The sequence below is a fragment of the Marmota monax genome, unplaced genomic scaffold (genome assembly GCF_021218885.2).
Source record: "Marmota monax isolate L192 unplaced genomic scaffold, Marmota_monax_Labrador192_F-V1.1 WCK01_AAM20220418_F8-fsc00047, whole genome shotgun sequence".
NCBI lineage: Eukaryota > Metazoa > Chordata > Mammalia > Rodentia > Sciuridae > Marmota > Marmota monax.
In genome coordinates this window covers 12,700,477-12,721,686 of record NW_026692072.1, presented here as the reverse complement: position 1 = coordinate 12,721,686, position 21,210 = coordinate 12,700,477, and the positions used below count along the sequence as shown (strand labels likewise).

At 47.1% G+C, this 21,210-nt stretch overlaps 2 protein-coding genes across 4 annotated transcripts; one reads left to right on the top strand and one right to left on the bottom strand.

The window, feature by feature from the left end:
- The first annotated feature begins 12,348 nt into the window (after nucleotides 1–12,348).
- C1qtnf4 (C1q and TNF related 4) lies at nucleotides 12,349–17,086 on the top strand. Of its 3 annotated transcripts, none has more exons than XM_046458098.2 (2): nucleotides 12,349–12,618; nucleotides 15,944–17,086. In XM_046458098.2, the coding sequence occupies exon 2, from the start codon at nucleotides 15,949–15,951 to the stop codon at nucleotides 16,933–16,935; it is 987 nt and encodes a 328-aa protein (XP_046314054.1). In that variant the 5' UTR covers nucleotides 12,349–12,618; nucleotides 15,944–15,948; the 3' UTR covers nucleotides 16,936–17,086. The 3 variants fall into 3 exon arrangements, with proteins under 3 accessions (XP_046314054.1, XP_058439965.1, XP_046314062.1); XM_058583982.1 differs by lacking the exon at nucleotides 12,349–12,618 and adding an exon at nucleotides 13,181–13,273; XM_046458106.2 differs by lacking the exon at nucleotides 12,349–12,618 and adding an exon at nucleotides 15,153–15,713.
- Nucleotides 17,080–21,155, bottom strand: Fam180b (family with sequence similarity 180 member B). The gene is made up of 3 exons (XM_046458117.2): nucleotides 19,909–21,155; nucleotides 18,867–18,937; nucleotides 17,080–18,676 (listed from the first exon to the last, which is right to left on the bottom strand). The coding sequence occupies exons 1-3, from the start codon at nucleotides 20,045–20,047 to the stop codon at nucleotides 18,281–18,283; spliced, it is 606 nt and encodes a 201-aa protein (XP_046314073.1). The 5' UTR covers nucleotides 20,048–21,155; the 3' UTR covers nucleotides 17,080–18,280.
- Between the last annotated feature and the right edge of the window lie 55 nt (nucleotides 21,156–21,210).

The following is a 21,210-nucleotide window of genomic DNA, read 5'->3' as shown; positions in this document are numbered from 1 at the left end:
AACATAAAAAAATAGAAAGGACTACAGATGTTGCTCAGTGGATTTAGCCCCTGGCTTTAGTACCCAAAACAGAAACCAGAGTATTGGAGAAGTTGCATGTAATCACATGCAAAACAGTCACTGAAAAAGGATGCTCACTGAAGCTCTGAGAAACTTGCTGTGATTACTTCCTGCTTGTAGGAAGCAGCATATGCCAGGACATATTGAAACTAAGCACCGTCGGGTCAAGAGGTAAATCTCCTGTTTTGTTGGGGAATCACTGAAGACATCATGAAAGAGTGGTATTTAGTCTTTTTTTTTTTTTCCTTTTTGTGTGTGTGTGCTGGTGATTGAACCCAAGGCCTTGTGCACGGAGGCAAGCACTCTACCAACCTGAGCTATATCCCCACCCCTTGAGTTAGTCTTCTAAGTTCTAAGGATAGTGAGGACCTTGGGAGGCAGGATGGTAGAATGGGAATAATTCTATCCCTGTTGCTTATTAGCTGTGGGACCCTGGGCAGGATACTTAATTTTCAGTTTTCTTGTTTTGTTTAATTGTGTTTTCAGTACTGGGAATGAAACCCAGAGCTATATAAAGCCTTACACTCTTTTTTTTTTTTTTTTTTTTTTGAGACAGGGTATCATTAAGTTGCTGAGGGCCAAAGTTGAAGCTGGCTTTCTGGCTTTGAACTTGGCAAACCTTTTATCTCAAGACTCCTGAGCCACTGGGATTACAGACATGTACCACTGTGTGTGGCCCCTTACTCATCATGCTCTTATCTCTAAAATGAGAAATGATACATGTGGAAGTATTAAATTTAGTACAGTTTTCTGGCATGGTAATTATTTAGTATGTGGCAGCTATTATTGTTAGAGTCTTGAGAGGTTATTTTACAGATTAGCAATAACATGGGCAAAATCGAAGAGTTAGTAAAGGCATCTCTCCCAAACCTTTCTCCCAGACACCAATCCTGTATCTCAAATTAGAAACCCTGAAGATCAGTTGGTAGAGTGCTTGCCTTACGTGCACAAGGCCCTGGGTTCAGTCCCCAGCACCACCAAAATAAAATAAATAAATAAAAATTTTAAAAAGCCTCTTTCTCTCCCCCTGATTCTAAAAACTCACTGCTAGATTCTCAGAAATGTCTCTTGAATTTGTCACCTCCCTTGCATCCCCACCACCTTGGTGCATCATCTCTGCTCAGCTGTGGCAACAGCCTTCTATCTGGTCTTCCTGCCACCAGGGCAGGACAGTCAGTTGGCAGTAGATAAAGCCAGAGCTCTATAGGGGACCAAGGTATGGATGATGTCTTCAACTTTCATCTGCCTATGCTGGCAAGTGACAAAGGACAAAAACCTTTTCTGACCCAAGTTTCTTAAGATTTCTTGCCTTAACATCCTAATCCTTTCACCCCGAGCCCAAGCCACATAGTCCCAATTCTTTTGCAACCTCCTCTGCTGTGCACATTTGTGCTTCTGTGGCAGCTGCAATCTGTGTCTGTTATCTTCCACTGAAGTCTTGTGCTGGAGGAGTCAAGCTGAGAGACAGGGATATTTATAAATGGAAAGTGGGTGTAAAGTTCTGCAGTTACAAATGTTTTAAATAAGGCTAATTTCACCTCTTCCCCCATTTAAGCTTTGAAATTCCTGTCCACCCCCTCATCTCCCATCTTTCCCCAAAGCCTGTAAGTTCCTGTCCTATCTTTGGTCAGAGCCACAATCCTGAATACCATGGGGGCTAAAAGATGTAACACGAAATGAAGTGGGAAATTCATAAATTCAGCATCCAGAGACAATGATAGAGAATAAATGCATAGAGAGTAAATGCTATTGAGATACTACCTGAGAATAAAATACTTGCTAATGGCCCACTGTATGCCTCTCCTGTATTTCCCTTAGCTCCAACCCATAAAACAGCCATATAAACAAAATATCACCCCCATTTTAGTGGTAGGGAAATGAAGCTCAGAAGGGTTGACTCATTTGCCCAAGATGTAAATGGCAAAGCCAGAACTTAGACATGGTCCCCAAATTTGTAAAATTTCTAACATGCCATGCACATGCATTGAGTTTTAGGAGTTTTTCTATATAATTAGGAGAATTGATTTTAATGAAGAGTTAATATGAAACCATGAGAGAGAACACATGATTTTATTGTAACAGTGAAATGGTCAACATTGTATGGTACTGTTGCATACTCAAGCCCAATCAAACTGGCTTAATTATTTAACAAAAGGAATTTGCTGGCTCAAATAACCAATGGTCAGTGGTTAATCCAGTGGTTCAAACAAGGGCATCAGGACTCTCATTTTCTGCATCCCTTGGGTCTTCCCATCTCTATTGGGGTTTCCCCATCCAGACAGGCATTTTCCACGTGGCAAGAAGATGTCAACTGGCAACTGCACTAATGGCTTCTTAGAGCTTGTAATTCCAGAGAAAGAACAAATATCTCCTTGAAGTGCTCCAGGAAAATTCCTTAGGAGGACTCTGGCTTGAAACCCACACCCATCTGTAAACCATTTGGTGTGCCTGGGAGATGAACTAGTCTAGTACCCTGCTGCCAGGCCTGAGTCACAGATCCATTCTGAAGGGGCTAAGCAGCCCCTCTAGAACAATACATATTGAGCTGGACTGTTTTCTAACAGGAAGGGCATGGCTCCTCGAAGGAAAATTCCCTGGACAGTGTCATTTTACCCTGTCCAAAAAAAACCCAACTTGATTAGAGGGGAAAGAAAACAGTTTACCAAGAATATGTAGGGAACACATGAGAATCCATGAACTAAAATTGGCACGAGAGTTGATATACTTGGAACCTTCTATACACAGGATACTCGGTCACCCCATGAGGCAGGTAATAGCCCTATTTTCCAAATGAGGAAAACTGAAGTTCAGATTCAGTCAGTTTGCTAGTAAGTGCCAGAGCTGGAATCCAAACCTGGATGTTGGACTCCAAATCCTTGGAGCTTTGTATCTCAGCACACTGCCCATGCGGGAGGAGCCAGACGTGGAGGTTGAAACTGATAGATGAGCCCTTGGAAGCCATATCCCTGTGGGAAGACGGCTCTGAAAGCTCTAAGGGCAGCGCCGCACCACACTGGGAAACCGCCCATGCCTTGGCCACTGCAGTCTTGCACAGCTACCAGCTGGGCAACTGACAAACTTCACATGTGTCAATGACAGTTTCTTCACAGTGGGACAAAAACACTACCAAAGCCTGCTCCCCCTATCCTTGCTTCTGATCAAGGGAAGAATCACCTGGTGTCTTCAGGAAGGCAGGAATCACAGGAGAAAGCTGGATTGAGAGGGAAGGACATGTTGGGTATAGAATGAATGGATGGTTGAATAAATAAAAACCCTAGAAAAATGAATTAAGAACAAGAAAAGATCTCAAGTTTAGAGAGACTAGATAGGAAAATGGCACATGGAAACTAAGAAATTAAGGCACCCTGTTTGCAGAAAATGTGGAAAAAAAGGATACAGTTGAAGAAACCAGTGTAGCTCTGTAGAGTTTCTGACAAGCTCAGAATTTAAAAAGCAGGGGCATAAGAGATGGGAGGAAAGGTAAGGTCCTTGAAGGCTTGGAATTGGTGCAAAGACTGCTGATTATATTCAGAGCAAGAGAAGTAAGAGAGGACAGAGTTCCACTTAGGAATGAGTTTGGTTGGCAGTTATCAAGGTAAGCAAAATACTCAGCCCTTTTTTTCATTTTTCCCCAAGGAAAAACATTGCTAAGCTGAAAAGAATTAAAATGTGGTTTAAAGAGGAAACTGAAACCTCGAATAGAAGAGATAAGAGAAAACCTGGACTAGGGGTGTAGCTCAGAGGTAGAGCCCTTGCCTAGCATACACAAGGCCCTGGGTTCCACCCAGCTGGAGTTGGCTGAGGACCTAAGCACCTAGCCCTTCAAAATGAGCAGCAAATCCTGAGGTGTTGATAATTCTTTAGAGATAACATCCAGGAATCCTTGTGAGTGAGTTGAGAAAGCCAGAGTGAAAAGGAAAGGGGCCATAACTCTGACTAACTGCAAATGTCCTGACATCCAGGATAAAAAGGTAGATTCTCAAGTCTCTTGCCAGGTACATTTGAGGAGAATCCCCCCCCTCCCCCAGAATTATTCTAGAATACAATATCAAACTAAGGGTTTGAGAAGACCTAGAAAAAGAAGTAGTGCTTTCACAAAGAGCAAGATATGGTGAAAATACTGCCAATGATTATTGTTTAGAATTTATTATTTTCTGTGTTGCTGAAAACAGCAGGATGTAATTTAAAAGAAACAAGTGGAAAGACCTGTATTTTTTTTAAATCTAGGAGAATTCCTTGGACCACAGTTCCTTGTTTCCAAGTAACATTGAATTCCTCATGATTGATGGGACAGCTAGACAATGAGCTCAGAGATTGCCCAGTCGGGTGGATTTATAGCCTGTTTGACTGTTATGCCCCTGTACTACAGTGGGCTGTTCAGTCAGTACAGATCTTAGGTTCATGCTCCTAGTCTCTTGTTTGGTCAGTTCCCTCATCATCAATGGCCTTCACACTCACCATGTTTGTACACAGTGTCACTGTTAGGGGGAAAAGCTAATATTTGAATGTCAGAATCAAGCTTCTAAAATAACTTAAAACTGTGGGCTGAAACCAGCAGGATGAAATTTAAAAGAAATAAGTGGAAAGACCTGCATTTAGATTTTTTTTTTAAATCAGCTGCACAAGCCCAGGATGAAAGAAATTTGGCTTGACAGTGTTGCATGCAAAAATGACTTCAGGTTGAATAGAAACCCTAGGAACAGAGCAGCTGTTTTAACAGATAGTGCTTCTCCCCACCCCTTTTTATTTTGAGTATAAAGGGGGAAAACAGTGAAAATAAGTCTTCCATAATCACTCCCCTTCCCAAGAGGCAACTGCTGTTAACAGTTTCTAGTAGATCCTTCTAGAGGAATCTATACATATGAGCATTTTTCTTGTTCATATAAATGCTTGCATATTATACACCTTGGTATTTTTTCCACCTAACAGTGTTTCTTAGAGATTATCTCATTTCAGGGTATAAAGTGATTCTTCATGCTTTTATAAAAGATGCATAATATGCTATTGTATATATGTATCATAATTTATATAATTGGCCCTCTATGGCTAGATGCAAAGGCTGTTTTCAGTATTTTACTATTACAGACAATGCTGCAATGAATGACATGTCTTTTTGCTATTACAAACAGTTGCTACTAAAAGCAATGCTAAAATTAGTAACATGTAATTTTAAACACATGGGCATGTATCTGAAGGACATCTTTGAATCACTAAATTGAAGGACATACACATTTTTCAATTCAATAGGTGTCGTACAATTGCCCAATCGCGTCAGTTAACCACTAATGACTGTTTCTGTGCATCCTCTCCAGTAGAATGTGTTATAAATCTTACTCATCTTTGAAAATTGGTGAGGTGAAAAAATAATAATAATGATATTGTAATTTTCTTATTCTGACAGTTATTTTCTTCTTCTTTTTTAAACCTTTATTAATTTATTTGTGTGTGGTGCTGATGATCAAACCCAGCGCCTCGCATGTGGTAGGTGAGTCCTCTACTGCTGAGCCACAACCCCAGACCCTCTTTTTTTTTTTTTTAAATTAAATGTATCTTGTACCATTTTTCTATTGAGTTGTCTTTTTTAGTTAGAGCTCTTTATATATTAAAAAAAATTTGCAGTTTGTGGTATGAGTTACAGATATGTTTTCCATGTTGTAGTTTGTCTTCTATTTGTTTCTGGCAATTTTTTTCTGGGGGCGGTGCTGGGGATTGAATTCAAAGGCACCCAGCCACTAAACCACATCCCCAACCCTATTTTTTCTATTTTATTTACAGACAGGGTCTCACTGAGTTGCTTAGTGCCTCGCTTTTGCTGAGGATGGCTTTGAACTCATGATCCTCCTGCCTCAGCCTACTGAGCCTCTGAGATTACAGGCATGCGCCACTACACCCAGCTATTTCTGGCAATTTTATCATGTAAATATATTCTCCTTTTAAGTAGTAGTTAAATTAATCCATTAATTTTTTATGATTTCTGTTTTATGTCATAATTTAAGATCCTTTCTTATTTTATTTATATATTTATTTTATTTTATATATGTTTTGAATACCAGGGATAGAATTCAGGGGTGATCTACCTCTGAGCTACATCCACAGCCCTTTTATTTGTTTTATTTTGAGATGGTGTCTCACTTAGTTTCTGAGGGTCTTGCCAAGCTGCTGAGGCAGGTCTTGAACTTGTAATGCTTCTGCCTCAGCCTTGAGTTGCTGGGATTGCAGGCGTGCGTATTCTAAAATGCTTTTTAAATTGCCTGATTTCTTTTGTTGTTGTTTCATTTTTATATTAAATATTTGATCCATCTCTTCAGAATTTGTTTTGGATAAGGTGTGATGTATGGATCCAACTTTGTTTTTTTCCAGATGGCTATTTCATTGTCCCTATATAATCTATTAAGTCATTTATCTTTATTCCTCTCTGACTTTTACTAATTCCAGTATGTATTTGGATCTGATACTATATTTTATTTTCTGTTCGATTGATCCACTTCTTTTGATACATTTGAATGAATTATAGTTTTTATTGATACTTAAATTAATTTTCAAATGAAAGTGATAAATACACATTCAAAGTTCAAAGTCTGGGAAATATAAAAAGTTACACAGAGCCAGGCACAGTGGCAAACACCTGTAATTCCAGCTACTTGGAAGGCTGAAGCAGGAGGATGGCAAGTTCAAGCCCAGCCTCAGCAACTTAGCAAAACTATGTCTCAAAATGAAATTTTTAAGAAAGGGGCTGAGGATGTAGCTCAGTTACCACTCAGAGTTCTTGCCTAGCATGCATAAGGTCCTGGGTTTGAACTCCATTACCACAAGAAAAAAAATTGTACAGAGAAAAATAAATATTTTCTTGAAAGGGATAAAGGTAGTTCTCACAGGTGGCTCTTGAGAAAACAAGTTATAATGAAAGAGCTGGACCCCTGAATGACTCTCTGGCTTCCTATTTCTGATGTGATCACTTACTCCCACCATTGTGATACCCTGTACCATGAGGTCTTCACCAGAGCTGACCTGAAGCTGATATCACATACCCTTTAGCTAAACTATGAGCTAAAATAAGCCTCTTGGGTGGGGTTGTATCTCAGTGGTTGTAGCTCATCTAGCATGTTTGAGGTACTGGGTTTGATTCTCAGCACCCCATGAAAATAAATAAAATAAATCAATGAAAGTTATTTTAAATAAGCCTCTTTTTTAAATAAAGTGTGCTTATCTCAAATATTTCATTATAATAATGATTATTTCATTATAGATTAATATCACACAGCTCGTTATATTCATTTGTGTGTATGTATGAATGTGTGTGTATGTGTGTTACTGGGATAGAACTGAAGAACTCACATGCTAGACAACTGCTCTACCACTGAGCTACATCCTCAGTCCTACACATTTTTCAAGCATACCAAACAGTAATAGTAACCAACACATACATCAATTATGTCTATGAGCACTTGTAACAAACCCATGAGGCATGGATCCTTTAATTATCTCTGTTTTACATGTGAGGAAACTGAAATCATGCAATTAATGACGAAGCTGGGATTCAAACCAGAGCACTCCAATGGCAGCCTCAGCTCTTAACCAAAATTCTGTATTACCTCCCTAAGGACACCTGCCCCTGGTCCTTCTATTGTGCCTGACAAAGTCCAGCACAGCATTCACAACTTTCTTTAGGTAGCTCCTCTTTCTCGCCCTCCACTCAGGATGAATTTCCTTTCCTATTTCTCATTGCACTTTACCTATGGTTTTATTTATAGATATTCCTTAAAAATCTGAGTATGGGCTAAATGATGTGGCTCAGTGATAGAGCACTTGCCAGGCATGTGTGAGGTCCTGGGCTCAATCCCCAGCACTGCAAAAAATAAAAGTGAAAAAAAATAAAAGTGAAAATCTGAGGAGACAATGAGAAACTACCAGATATATTTCATGCTCTTCCTGTCCTCTCCCTGTCCCCTCCTCTCCTGCTCCAGAGATTACTCAACTGGATTATGTATTACTTTCCATGCCAAGCTCTGCCCCTCACTCAGTACTCCTCCTGCCGGCAGGGACTTCCCTGGACTAAACATGGGCAAAGTAATTCAAGCCCTCCACTGCCACCCCACCCATCAGAATCAGAAGGCAATGGCTGTCGCAGAGCTCTCCACGTTCGAGAAGTCTTCTTCCTTCACATTGCTGGCAATGATGCTGGGACTCAGCTGGAGCCAGGCCCAGCGTCATGGTCATGCAACTTGTACAGATGTACTGGGCATCTCAGGCCCCATGGGGCTGCAGGTGTGGTTCAGTGGTAGAATGCTTGCCTAGCATGCAAGAAGCCCTGGGTTTCACCCCCAGCATTGCATTTTTGAAATTAGTTCTGGGAATCTAACCCAGGGCCTCACACATGCTGGGAACACTCTACTCACCAGCTACCATGATTGATTTAATGCTGTGTTGCCTCCTTCTGAGTTTTTGAACAAGAATCCCCATAATTTCATTTTGAACCGAACTTGCAAATTATTTAACTGGTGTTGTTGACCTCAACATCTATCTCCACAGGGCCTTTCCGTGTGGTCTGGATTTTCTGTGTGGAGAGAGATCCAGGCAAAAGAAGTGATGACCTAACCTAACCTTTATGGGGAATGGCAAGGTCACACTGTAAGAAGAGCAAGGAGGAATGGGAGATACTATTACAATCTTTGGAAGATTAAATTTGCCACATGCAGTCATGACTAGGTCACCTCCCCATCCAGCTGCAGAAGGGACTGGAAGGATTCATTTCAGCCTTGCCTTCTAGAAGGGCTGGTGTCAGGACCTCTAACCCCTGCTGAGAAAAGGGCCCACAGAGAGTTGGGAATTTGATCTTCACAGCCACTTCTAGCTCTTCCGCTCCTGGGTCATTTATAAGGAGCCCAGTGGGATCAGAACCTGGGGCAATGGGACCAAGAGCCTGACCCAGGTGCCTAAAACGTCTGCTCTCCTGGAGGATTGGAATCTCTGGGGAAGGCAGACTCTGCCTGGACATCTGTTTCTCCCGCTGGCTTCTCTGCTTGACTAAAGATTCCTCCTCTTTCGTTTCTCCCTGGGGCATGTTGTTGTCTTTCTCATTAACTTCCCCTCAACTCTCAGCAAGGTCCCTAGACTCTGAGCTCTGCTAATTCCCCTGTAATCCTCTGGCAAACCAGGAGGCTAATTAAATTGTGAGCTTTTGCAGTCACAGTCTCCAAATCTCTTAGTCTCCCATGTCTCTTCCCTTCTTTTTCTTTGTGACTGTCCCTGCAGAGTCCAGATTCGTTTGGACATTTTTTATTGTCTTCTCCTTAATCTGCCTTCTTCTCCTCTCTTCTTCAGTCTTCTTTTAATCTGCAACTAGAGTAATATGAAAATACAGCTCTGAGCATCGCTTTCTCTCTGCTGCAAGATAAAAGCTCTTTAGCTTGCTTTGAAACTCCACACATCTTCTCTGCCATAACTTCCCTTCACAAACCCTTCTCTTGGGAAATGAGCCATGAACAGTGCCCCTCCCCAAGTCCCCGTCTATGCCATCTCCGCATTTCTCTTCATATTCTTACCTTTAATTGGACCTTATACCCCGCTCACTCTTCCATCTCCACCCCCATCTCCTCATGTCAAAACCCTACTCATTACTTAGAAATAGCCTATTTTTGCCACTTTCCCTGATCTCCCCCAGCTGAAACTGCTCCCTCTTTGAGCTCTCCTGGTATTTTGTGGCTTACTGCTACTGGCACTGATGCCTTTTTCAGATATTTCAGTTTTTTTATTTGCTTTTTTTTTTGTACCAGAGATTGAACCCAAGGGCACTTAACCACTGAGCCACACTTTTTTTTTTTTTTTTGTAGTTGTAGATGGACAGCATGTCTTTAGTTTATTTATTTTTATGTGGTGCTGGCAGCGATCAAACCCAGTGCCTCACATGTGCAAGGCAAGCGCTCTACCACTGAGCTACAACCCCAGCCCTCCCCAGCCCTTTTAAAATTTTATGTAGAGACAGGGTCTCACAGTCTCACAGAGTTGCTCAGGGACTCACTAAGTTGTTGAGTGCTGGTTTTGAACCTGTGATCCTCCTGCCTCAGGCTCCAGAGCCACTAGGATTACAGGTATGCGCCACCATATGTTCTTTTTTTTTTTTTTTTAGAAATTTCTAATATTTATTTATTTATTTATTTTTTTAGATTTCGGCAGACACAACATCTTTGTTTGTATGTGGTGCTGAGGATCGAACCCGGGCCGCACGCATGCCAGGCGACTGCGCTACCACTTGAGCCACATCCCCAGCCCCCACCATATGTTCTTTATGTCCACATCCTACTACCTTTAAAAAAAATTATTTTAAAGTTATAACAGTGCTGTGGAGCAAACCCAGGGCCTCGCACCTGCTAGGTGAGTGCTCTACCACTGAGCCACAACCCCAGCCCAACCCTAGTGCCTTCACTAAATGATCAGCTCCAAAGGGCAAGGTCTGGGGCTTGTTCATCTCAGCTTCTTCAAGAGCACCTACCTAGCACTGTGCATTAGAAGACTTCATTGTTGTCTCCTGACCCAAGGTGGAAAATGGAGCTTCAGCCTTCATATCCACATTCCAGAAAGAGGGAAAAGAGAAGTGAGGGCAAAAAGAGTGGGTCTCCCAACTGAGTTGTTCCCTTTAAAAGCACTTTCTCTGCCAGGTGTGGTGGTGCAGGCCTGTAATCCGAGTGACTCAAAAGGCTGAGACAGGAGTCAACCTCAGTAATTTAATGAGGTCCTAAGCAACTTAGCAACACCCTGTCTCAAAATAAAAAAATAAAAATAGCTGAGGATGTGGCTCAGTGGTCAAGTGCCCCTGGGTTCAATCCCAATTCCAAAATAAATAAATAAATAAAAGACCATGCTTAGCTGCAAGAGAAACTGGGTTCACTGCTTCCCTTCAAGAAGTCATTCCTTGTTTTACAGATGAAAAAATAAGGCCCAGAGAGGATCAGAGAAGGGAGGCTGCAGAGCCTAGTGATTAAAAAATGGGTTTTGGAGGGCTAGGGTTGTAGCTCGGTGGTAGAGCGCTTGCCTAGCATGTGTGAGGCACTGGGTTTGATCCTCAGCACCATATTAAAAAATAAATAAAATAAAGATATTGTGTCCATCTATAACTAAAGAAAAATTTAAAAGAAAGAAAGAAAAAGAAATGGGTTTTGGAGCTAGAGAGAACTGTGTTTGAATCCTATCCCCGACTAAACTTTTTATTCATTTGAAAAATTAGCTTAATGGTACCTACTTGGGGGGAGGTGTTAAGAAAATTAAATAGGGCAATGGATGAGAAGAACACTTAACACAATGTCAAGCTCACAGTTATTGTGTATTGTCTTAGTTTGGGTTTCCTCAAAAGCAGATTCTGAGACAAGGATTTTGGTGTGATTAGTTTATTTAGGAGATAATTCAGAGAAGCAGGGTGAGGAGTGGGAAATGAGACAAGAAAAGGAGAAAAGAAAATAAAGCATACAGTTACAAGTAGGTTTTCACCAAGGAAATCTGACTTGGTTTTGCTGGAGCATGTCTTTGCAATGGGAATTTGAATAATCCCACTGAGCCTGAGCGGCCAGAAGCCCTCTTGCTACACCCAGGCTCTTCCTACCCTTATCCTGTCATGTGCCCTCCCCATAAGCCTGCTTTTCAAGCAGGTGGCCAACCCTGAGGCCCTGGCCTCAGCTGGGCAGGGTGTCCTTGTCCCTCTCCATGCAGAGAACCTTTGAGCCCTCCCACTGTCCTTCTCAACCTTTTTCAACAGAAAATTCAATTCTGCCCCAAGGACTCTCCTCCTCCTTCACCAGCTCCCCAGAGGGATGCAGGCTGCAGACATCTGCAGGCTTTGTCTTCCTCCTTCCTTCCTATGCTTTGTGGGCATTTTCAGTCTTGGAAGTGAGCGAGAAAAACTAGGACATTTTAAACTCTTCTTTTACTGGTAACATTGTCCCATTTATCCTTCTCTTCCCTCAGCCCCTCTCCCTCAAGGCACTCAGCCTGGACATTTGTCCCAACCAAAATCTCACCTTCCATCGTCCTTGCAGCCCAAAGCCTAGCCCAGTCTCTAAGTCCTGCTCCAGTCTTCTCCCACCAAACCAGAAGGAGGCTAGTCTGTAGAGTATCCTGGGCCACCTCCAGTGTGGCCTCTGCCTCGGGCCTCAGTTTCCCCATCTGGTAAATTGGATTAATGATGCCTGCTCTGTAGACCCAGAGGATGAGGAAGGGTCTCTCGCTCGGCGCAGGCTCCGTGCGGTGCCCCAGGCCCTGCTGCTCGGCTCCCCTCCTCTCGGCGCGCCCCTCCCTCCCCGTCCCCCTTCCCGCCTCTTCCCTGTCTTTCCGCCCCTCCGCCCGACCGTCTCCCTCTTTGACTGTCCTTCTCTATCCCTCACGCCTCCGGGTCCGGGGAACCCGCGTCCCGCCCGCCGCCGCCTCGCGGCCTGAGCCCCCACCGCCCCGGGCAGGCCCAGCTCCACCGCAGCGCAGGCGGTCAGTGCGCAGCCCAGGCGCCCGCCTGGAGCGCGGAGCCGGAGCTCCATCGCGGGCTCGGACAGAACCATCCCTGTCGCCGCCAGCCAGGTGAGGGCAGCTTGGAGGAGGCGGGGGTGGGGGGGAGCCAGGTTTCGCTTTTATTGCAAACGGGGGCAGCGGGAGGCGTTGGGCCACTGGGTCCTTTTTCCTTGAACTGAGGACCTGGGCGCTTTTTCCCAAAGAGGCTTAAGGGCTTTCACTCCAGGGCCATGGGCGGGGGGAGGACTCGGGGAGAGAGGGTTTGGGGTACCCCTTTCTGGGTGATTTTTCCTCCATGGGTAAAGACTAATTGGCTGCTCCCGTGAAAGTAGAAATGCTCTTCTTGGGAGGATGAGGGGCTTTCAACGTAGATGGCGAGGAGGTTCTGGCGGGGCTGTAGACACGGGTTAGCTGGGGAGTGAGGGCTTGGGGGAAGAGGGGTTTGGCCATGTCCTCAACCCGATATCGCTGCACCTCCCCCGTTGGTTCCATGGCTCTGGGTCTGCCCAGCTCTGTTCCAGTTTTTCTCTTTGAAGATGTCTATTTTGAGCCTCACCTGGACAGAGCTAGGAACAGCCATTTCCTTCTCTAGAGCCATGCCGCCCACCTGACAGTCCCCCCTCCCGCCCCCTCCTGCCCCCCACCCCTGCTTCCTCAAGAAAGGAGGTTCAGGGGAGAGCTTTCAGAGAAGGATGGGACCTGGAGACTTGGGAAATGGGCGGTGGTGAGTAAAACAGAGGCCGGTGTCTGGCACACAGGAGACCCTTTGGTATTGGGAGCTACAGAGCTGGCAGGGAGATGGCTGGACAGGCGCTCCTGCGGAAGGACCTGCTGGGAAAGCGTCAGGGTGGGAGAGAGTTAAGCTGCTCCCAAGCTCCAAGAAGACAAAATGCTAGAGGGCTTTTTTTGTTTGCTTGCTTGCTTGCTTGTAGTTATCCTTCACACTGGATCCCAACTCTCATTCCCCTGGTCTCCTATTAAAAAAAGAAAGAAAAAAAGAGAGAGAGAGAGAAAAGACGCAAAGGAAAGGTTGGCTGGAAATACCTGTATTTAGGAGGGAAAAGTGGTGGAAAAGAAGGTACATTGAATTTGAAGTGGGGGGGGGGAACAAAAACAAAACAAACAAACAAACAAAAAACCTCTGTTCAAGGCTTCCTTTAGTGCTCCGTGGATAACCTTGGGCCAAAATGTGGCCCAAAAGAGCTTTGTAAAAGGGAATGTACCTGACATTTGTGAGGTGTAGTCTTCACCACTATAAATGCCCTCTCCTGGGTATCATAACCCATAGGGTGCCTTCTTGAGAATTAGGAAAAATACCTCCACTGGAAGGAGACAGTAGGACAGTGGCTTGGGGTCTTTTACTATAAGAATTAGAAGAAGACATACTTTACCCCAGATGCCACTCTGACAGCTGGGCAAGTGGAATGTGGATTAGAGCCCAGCTTCCACCAAACCTCAAGTGAGCATCCTGGTGCAGGAAGCATCCACAGCTGCTTATGGTAACCCTTCTCAACAGGCTGCCAGTGTCTCCAAGAGGCACAAAGCTACATGCTCTCCCAGGGCATTTCATAGAGAAACCCACATCCCAGCTTATCTTACCACTTTGCCTCCACTTCAGGGTCGCAAAGCCTGTACCCTACTAGGAATCCCACTATCAGAGAATGACTCCTTCCCTAAGCTCTTAGGGTACGACTTACTGAGTCCTTAACCCTTTATGTCAAGAACTTGATCAGATTGCTTTTCCTACCGCTAAGCACAGAAGCATCTGCACACCTGGGTAGCAGTGCTCTTTATAAACCATGGTCACACCTGCTATCTCAGAGCATTCTCTCAGCATTTACACAGAGGAAGCCATAAGAAATTTGCCTGAGATTTCAGTGTTAGTGGTAGAGCCAAGAAACCAACCCAGACTTAGGTGTGTCTACTCCATTCCACCACAACTGAGGAACAAAGCTACTGACTTCAGTCCTACCAAAGCCCTGCTGGAATTTTGCTCTTCCTGTATCCCCAGCAACCCCTGACTTTTCTCCTCCAGTGTCCAGCCTCAAGGCAGAGGAGTTGCCTTTTTTTTCACTCAGATTTCATGAGGGTGGAGTTACCTCAAAGCCCAGCTTCTTTCTCCTCCTCAATTCCGGGAGAACCCCTAGGAAATCCAGAGGTCCTGGGTGAGGGCTGACCCTTGAGTGGGTCAAAGGCCAGGAAAGAGTCAGAGAGCAGTTACTCCTCTTCCTACCCAGAAAGCATTCAAATAGTAACTGTTATGAAGGACACTGACAGAGACAGTGCCCACTGTGAAGAGCAAGCCCAGGATCAGAGAAGACCCCCCCACACCCCACCCCCACACACAAAATGAAGTGAACTAGAGTCTGAGAGAAACTCTTCTCAGTGTCTCCTGTCTCCTGTGTTACCAGAGCCCTGGGTGCCAAGAGAGAAGGAAAGGGCTGAGTCCAGCAGACAATGCTGTGGGCCTCTTCAACCACAGCATTTCTGCTTGTCTGTGGTATATATGTTCCAGACTTCACTTAAGAAAGGAGTTTCCATGCTTACCCCCGCCCTCAAAAGAAAAAAAAAAAAAGAGAGAAGTTTGGAGAATCACTGGTCTAAGTCTAGTGGTTCTGAAAATGCAGTCCTTGGACCAGCTTCATGAGCATCACCAGGGAAATTTGGGGGCTAGGCACTGGGGATTGAACCCAGGGGTGCTTAACCACTGAGCCACATCCCCAGCCCCCACTTTTTTGCAACTTATTTACCGACAGGGGTCTCGCTGAGTTGCTTGGGGTCCCACTAAATTACTGAGGCTGGCTTTGAACTTGGGATCCTCCTGCCTCAGTGTCCCCAGCGGCTGGGATTATAGGCACTTACCACCACACACGGCTATCAACTGGGAAATTGTTAAGCATATAAATTTTCGGGCCCCATCCTAAATCTAGAAAATAAACTATGTGGCTAGGGCCCAACTATGTGTAGTTTTTATTATTGTTGTTGCTGTTTTTGTTTGTCTCTTGCAGTTCTGCAGACTGAACCCAGTACGTTGAACTACATCCCCAGACCTCCATTTATTTATTTATTTAAATTTTGAGACAGGGTCTTCATAAGTTATTCAGGATGGCCTCGAACTTGCGATCTCCTGCCACAGTCACCTGAGCAGCTAGGAAGGACTACAGGTGTGCATCACCATGCCTGGCCCTGTGTTTTAATAAGCCCTCCAGGTGACACTGAACACATTAAAGTTTAAGCAGCACCATCCTAGTCATTGTGTAGGAAAATCGAGGGCAAGTTCTGGGTCAAGGACAGGGATAGGAAAAAAACCCATATGTCTCCTCCAGTCCAGAGAGCAGGATATTTGGAAGTGAGTGCTGTCCAACTCTCCTTTCCTCCCCCCTCTCTCCTCCAGGGGCCATGCTGTTGCTCCTGCTGGGCCTGCTAAGCCCGGTTGCCTGCTGGGCACTGGGCCTGGCCGCTGACCCAGGCTCCTCAGAGCTGCGCTCAGCCTTCTCGGCTGCACGCACAACACCCCTGGAGGGCACTTCAGAGATGGCAGTGACCTTCGACAAGGTGTACGTAAACATCGGAGGCGACTTCGACGCAGCCACCGGGCAGTTCCGCTGCCGCGTGCCGGGCGCCTACTTCTTTTCCTTTACTGCCGGTAAGGCCCCGCACAAGAGCCTGTCGGTGATGCTGGTGCGCAACCGCGACGAGGTGCAGGCTCTGGCCTTCGACGAGCAGCGGCGTCCAGGCGCCCGGCGCGCTGCCAGCCAGAGCGCCATGCTGCAGCTCGACTACGGCGACACGGTGTGGCTGCGGCTCCATGGTGCGCCGCAGTACGCTCTCGGCGCGCCGGGCGCCACCTTCAGCGGCTACTTGGTGTACGCCGACGCTGATGCCGACGCGCCTGCGCGCGGGCCGCCCGCGCCCCCCGAGCCACGCTCTGCCTTCTCGGCGGCGCGCACGCACAGCCTGGTGGGCTCGGACGCGGGCCCTGGGCTGCGGCACCGGCCGCTCGCCTTTGACACCGAGCTGGTCAACATTGGCGGTGACTTCGACGCGGCGGCCGGCGTGTTCCGCTGCCGCCTGCCCGGCGCCTACTACTTCTCCTTCACGCTGGGCAAGCTCCCGCGCAAGACGCTCTCGGTGAAGCTGATGAAGAACCGCGACGAGGTGCAGGCCATGATCTACGACGACGGCGCGTCGAGGCGCCGCGAGATGCAGAGCCAGAGTGTGATGCTGGCCCTGCGGCGTGGCGACGCGGTCTGGCTGCTCAGCCACGACCATGATGGCTACGGTGCCTACAGCAACCACGGCAAGTACATCACCTTCTCCGGCTTCCTGGTGTACCCCGATCTCACCCCCTCTGGCCCGCCGGGACTCGGGCCCCCGGAGCTCTGAGCCCCGACCGATCCCAGAGGAGCCCCGGAGGGCCAAGGGGCGTGCATGCCGAGCCGGACCGCGGCCCGAACGCCCCACCGGCGCGAGCATGACGGCCTGCCCAGCGCGGCTGGACTCTGCCAATAAAGTGGGCCTGCGCCGGCCAGCCCAAGAGTCTGCTCTGTCTTAAGCGATGCTTTGCCTCGGGATGGGACAGGAAAACACTGAATTCTGCAGCCCACAGCCGGAGGTGGGGATCAGGCCCTGGGAGGGTGAGAAGGTGGGAAATTTCATCTAATGCGTGTTCCTGTCCAATCCGTCACTCCGCCTGACACCTCACATTTGACTTAGACCTAGGGCCCATCTGATTCCTTTCCATGATGAGACAGCATGCCACTATCCACCCCAGGCCACAGGACTCAAAGGGAACATAAGTTCCTTCTTCCAGTAGGGTGTGGGAATGTGATGAGGGCTTGACACCTGATTGCTCTGCCTCCTGCCCTCGTAGGATAAAGAGAGTGGTTTCCTTAGGGTTGCTTTAGATAACCTAACAGAATGACTCAGGCTCCAGGAGGCCAGAACAGAGTTTTTTTTATAAGAAGAGATACACAGAATCCCAGCTACACCTACCACAGCCTGCATCAGCTAGTCTCTCTGGTTTGGGTGAGTCCTCTCCCAGCCTTATTCCTTCCTCTGAGATGTTCATCTGAGATTTGTTGAGATGGAAGATAGGACATTTGCCTTCCTTTCTCCAAAGAAGTTAAAGTTCCTCCACTGCTTCCCTCCACTCCTCCAACAGACAGAACTCAAGAAGTCCAACCTGGGCTCCCAATCCAGATGGGGAACTTGCAGGTTCAAGGGACTCCAGAGCCCTGGTCAGGCTTGAGAGGACTATCTAAATTAGGACTGGGTGCTGGGCATACAGATTCCTGTAGATTCCACAGGACCTCTCAGACTGTTAGGGTAGGAATTGGAGGCTGGAGGTTCTAACCTGAATATACTTAGGGCTGTTCCTCTTTTAGCGTCTCTTAAACACACTTCTCAATCCTGGCCCCAACACATGTACTGCCCACAAGTCCTGCCCTTAGCTGTGTGCCTGCTGTCCCTCGCATGCCTTGGGCTCTTAGCCCTATCAGGGTCTATGGAACAAGAAAGGGTAGGGGTAAGCATGAAGTGGGGTGAGTCAAGGTGCAAGTCCAGCCCATAAATCTGAGTAGGAAAAAAATAGGTGCCAGATAGAAGCTTGCCCAGGAAGGGTCTGGCGCTCAGGTTTTTTTTTTTGTTGTTGTTTTTGGGTTTTTTTGGGGGGTGGGGTGGGGGTGGTGGGACATAATAGGAGGGGAAAATGACAGGTAAAAAGGAAGGGTCAGGGGAAGGGGCCAAGGATGGAGGCCCAGGGCCCCAGCCAAGGGGGCTGGCCCTGGGGGCAGAAATCCTTACACAGGTCCCAGAGTGTTTCCTGGGCCAGGAGGGAGAAGACCTGGGCCCAGCGACCCCTTTCTTCAGCCTCACTAGCAGCATGGAGCCGGTAGACGCAGGATAGGCCTGTGAGGAGCAGATGTTCAAAGTCCCAAGGACTAAGAGGAGGCCCCTTTCGCAGGTCCTGGAGCTGTTTCAGCTGCTGCTCAGCACCCTCCAAGTCACTGGGTACTCGGTGCTGCAGGAGGAGCCTGAGTCGGCGACCTGGACGTGTGGATGCTAGTTCTTCATCCTGGATGTACAGCTGCCCCATGACATCCAGCTCCAGCCCAGCCCAGAGCAGCTGCAAGGGGAGCTATTTAAGGGATGGGCTGAAGCCTGGGGAGCCGGGTAGGGAGCATAAGCAGGCAGTAGAACTCATGCCAGGTTGTCCCCCACCCCCAGCAGGCACACCCTGATATTCCCCTTCCCAGCCTTAAGCTTAGGGACTTGTGGAAATTCCCACCCCCACAACCCAGGCTGGGAATAATGACCTCAAACATCACTTCGGGGGCCTCTGGGTCCTGCAGGCCACCTCCCACGCTGGCGCTGTCCTCGGGCTGCCCTGGGGCAGCAGAGAGGAGTCAGGCCCTTGTCATATTCCACCCTGAACACCCCAGAATCCCAGAAGTATCCTTCAGCTGCCTCATAGGGGTCCCTCCTGGATCTTCTGTCTACTAAAGTGTAGGAATGCCATCTCATGCTCCTCTCCCCCATCCCACATGGACACTGGCATTCATCCTTCCAGGCATGGATCTTGTGATCTCAAAGTGTCATACCAAGTTATACCAAAGGGTGGGCAAATACCCAGGACTCCTCCTTTAACTTGCACAATTCCCTTGGTAAAGAGCTCCACACCAACAGGTCACAAGACCCTTTTCCTCCCTTTTTCCCTCCCTATAGTCATCTGGGGATAACGTGACCTAAACCACTGCCAATGACCCTCCACAAAGGATAAGGACCTCTTTTCCTTTTGCAATTCTGGGGACTGAACCCAGGGCCTTGCATGTACAAGGTAAGTGCTCTGCCACTGAGCTACACTCTCAGGCCTTTTTAAAAAATTGAGACAGGATCTTGCTAAGTTACTGAAGCTGTTTTGGAATTTGTGATCCTCCTGCCTCAGCCTTTGGAGTAGCTAGAATTATATGCGTGCAGTTTGTGCCCAGCAAGATGAGGACTTTTTTGGAGGGGGCTACTCTTTCCTTGCTTTTCCTCAGTAGTGCATTGTGTGTAAGGCAGAGAACTGGGCAGGACAGGATGACTGTTAATTTTCCTCCATCCTGTATCATGAAGTGTGTGATTGTCCCAAACCCAGAACACATCAAGAGACCCTGCTTTGGACATCAGCTGAAATAAGCCCGGGGCCCAACTGTGACTCAGGCCAGCATTAAGTGGGGTCCACACCATTACCCACTGTAGCATACACTTCAGTCCCACAGATCCTTTGCCCTGTGAGGATCAATTGGAGCCAGCAGAAACTGCTGTCTGCCAGTAGCCTTTCTTGGCTCCTATCCACCCACCCTGAGGCCCCTGTACCTGCATGGTGCTGGGTTGTTGTTGCTCCAGGGCAGAGGCAAATGGCTACCACCAGATAAGCCAGTAACTGCGGTGTCCTGGCCATGCTGCACCTCATCCTCTGAGTCTCACTCTTCCTAGCAGCTCTGTGCTCCCTCATTTGCCTGCCACATACCACAGCTCTAACTTTCCACTGCAGGCTGCTCCAGCATTCTGTTACGCATGTCAGTCTTCAATGCAGAATAGGGAGGGACTGGCTTGTGGCCTCCATCACCTCCTGGGGCCCTTTCCACCCTCCAGAAATGGGAATCTGTGGTTTTGGCAGTAGCAGCCTGTTCCTGCCTAATGGGTGGGATGCTTAGTTAACAGAAAAAAGGGCTTGGTAGCAAACTGGCTTGACCTTCCAAAGGGGGGCGGGGGGAGATCTCAGGCAGTAATGCTACCTTACTATCTGTCCTCACCCTCGAAACATCCTGCTACTGACAGGATGCCAGCCCCTGACACCCAGTCCAACTCCACCTCCAGGGAGCTGCTTGGGTGCCAAGAGCATCAGCTGCAGAGCCCAGTACTCCAGCTGCATGCTGGGTGGGCCGCTTGGAAGGCAGAGCCTAGTGCTCTCATTTCAGGCATTCAGCCACAGGCTGAAGAGACCCTAGACCAGCTGGGGAAGCGAGTACTGTCTCCTGACAGACAAATCTGCCACTCCTTAGCGTTTTTGCCGTAGCCCTGGAGTCTCTTCAAGGCTCCAGTCTTGGTTCAGGCCAGAAACTAGGCAGATTCCTCTAGCTCAAGAATGACAAGCTATCAGGCTAGAGAGAATACAAGATTCAAGGCTCAAAAATGAGCTAAGGTGTTCCTTCAAGCTTTGACTATTCGCTCATGTAACCCTGTGGATGTGTGGGTGGGAGGAGAGTAGAATGGAGATTCCTTGGTTCCACCCAGGAATCCATCAGATGCCACCATGAGAGGCTTACTGCATTAGAGGCTTACTCCAACAGTTATTGAGACCCTCCAATTCTCACTATATGCCACACCAAAGAGATCCTGAACCCACTGGAATGTGAGCACTTTGAATTAGTCAAAATCCCTCTCAGAAGTACATACAGGCCTGCAGGTGACAGTATCTGCAACACACTATTTACTCCCATTAAAGTACACTTGTAGGCTGTGGGAGGTTACATGTCTGTAATACCAGTGACTTGGGAGTCTGAGAGAGGAGGATCAAAAATTTGAAGCCAGTCTCACAATTAAAAAAAAAAAATGGTCTGGGGATGTAGTTCAGTGGAAAAATGCCCCTGGGTTCAATCTGGACTACTCAAATGG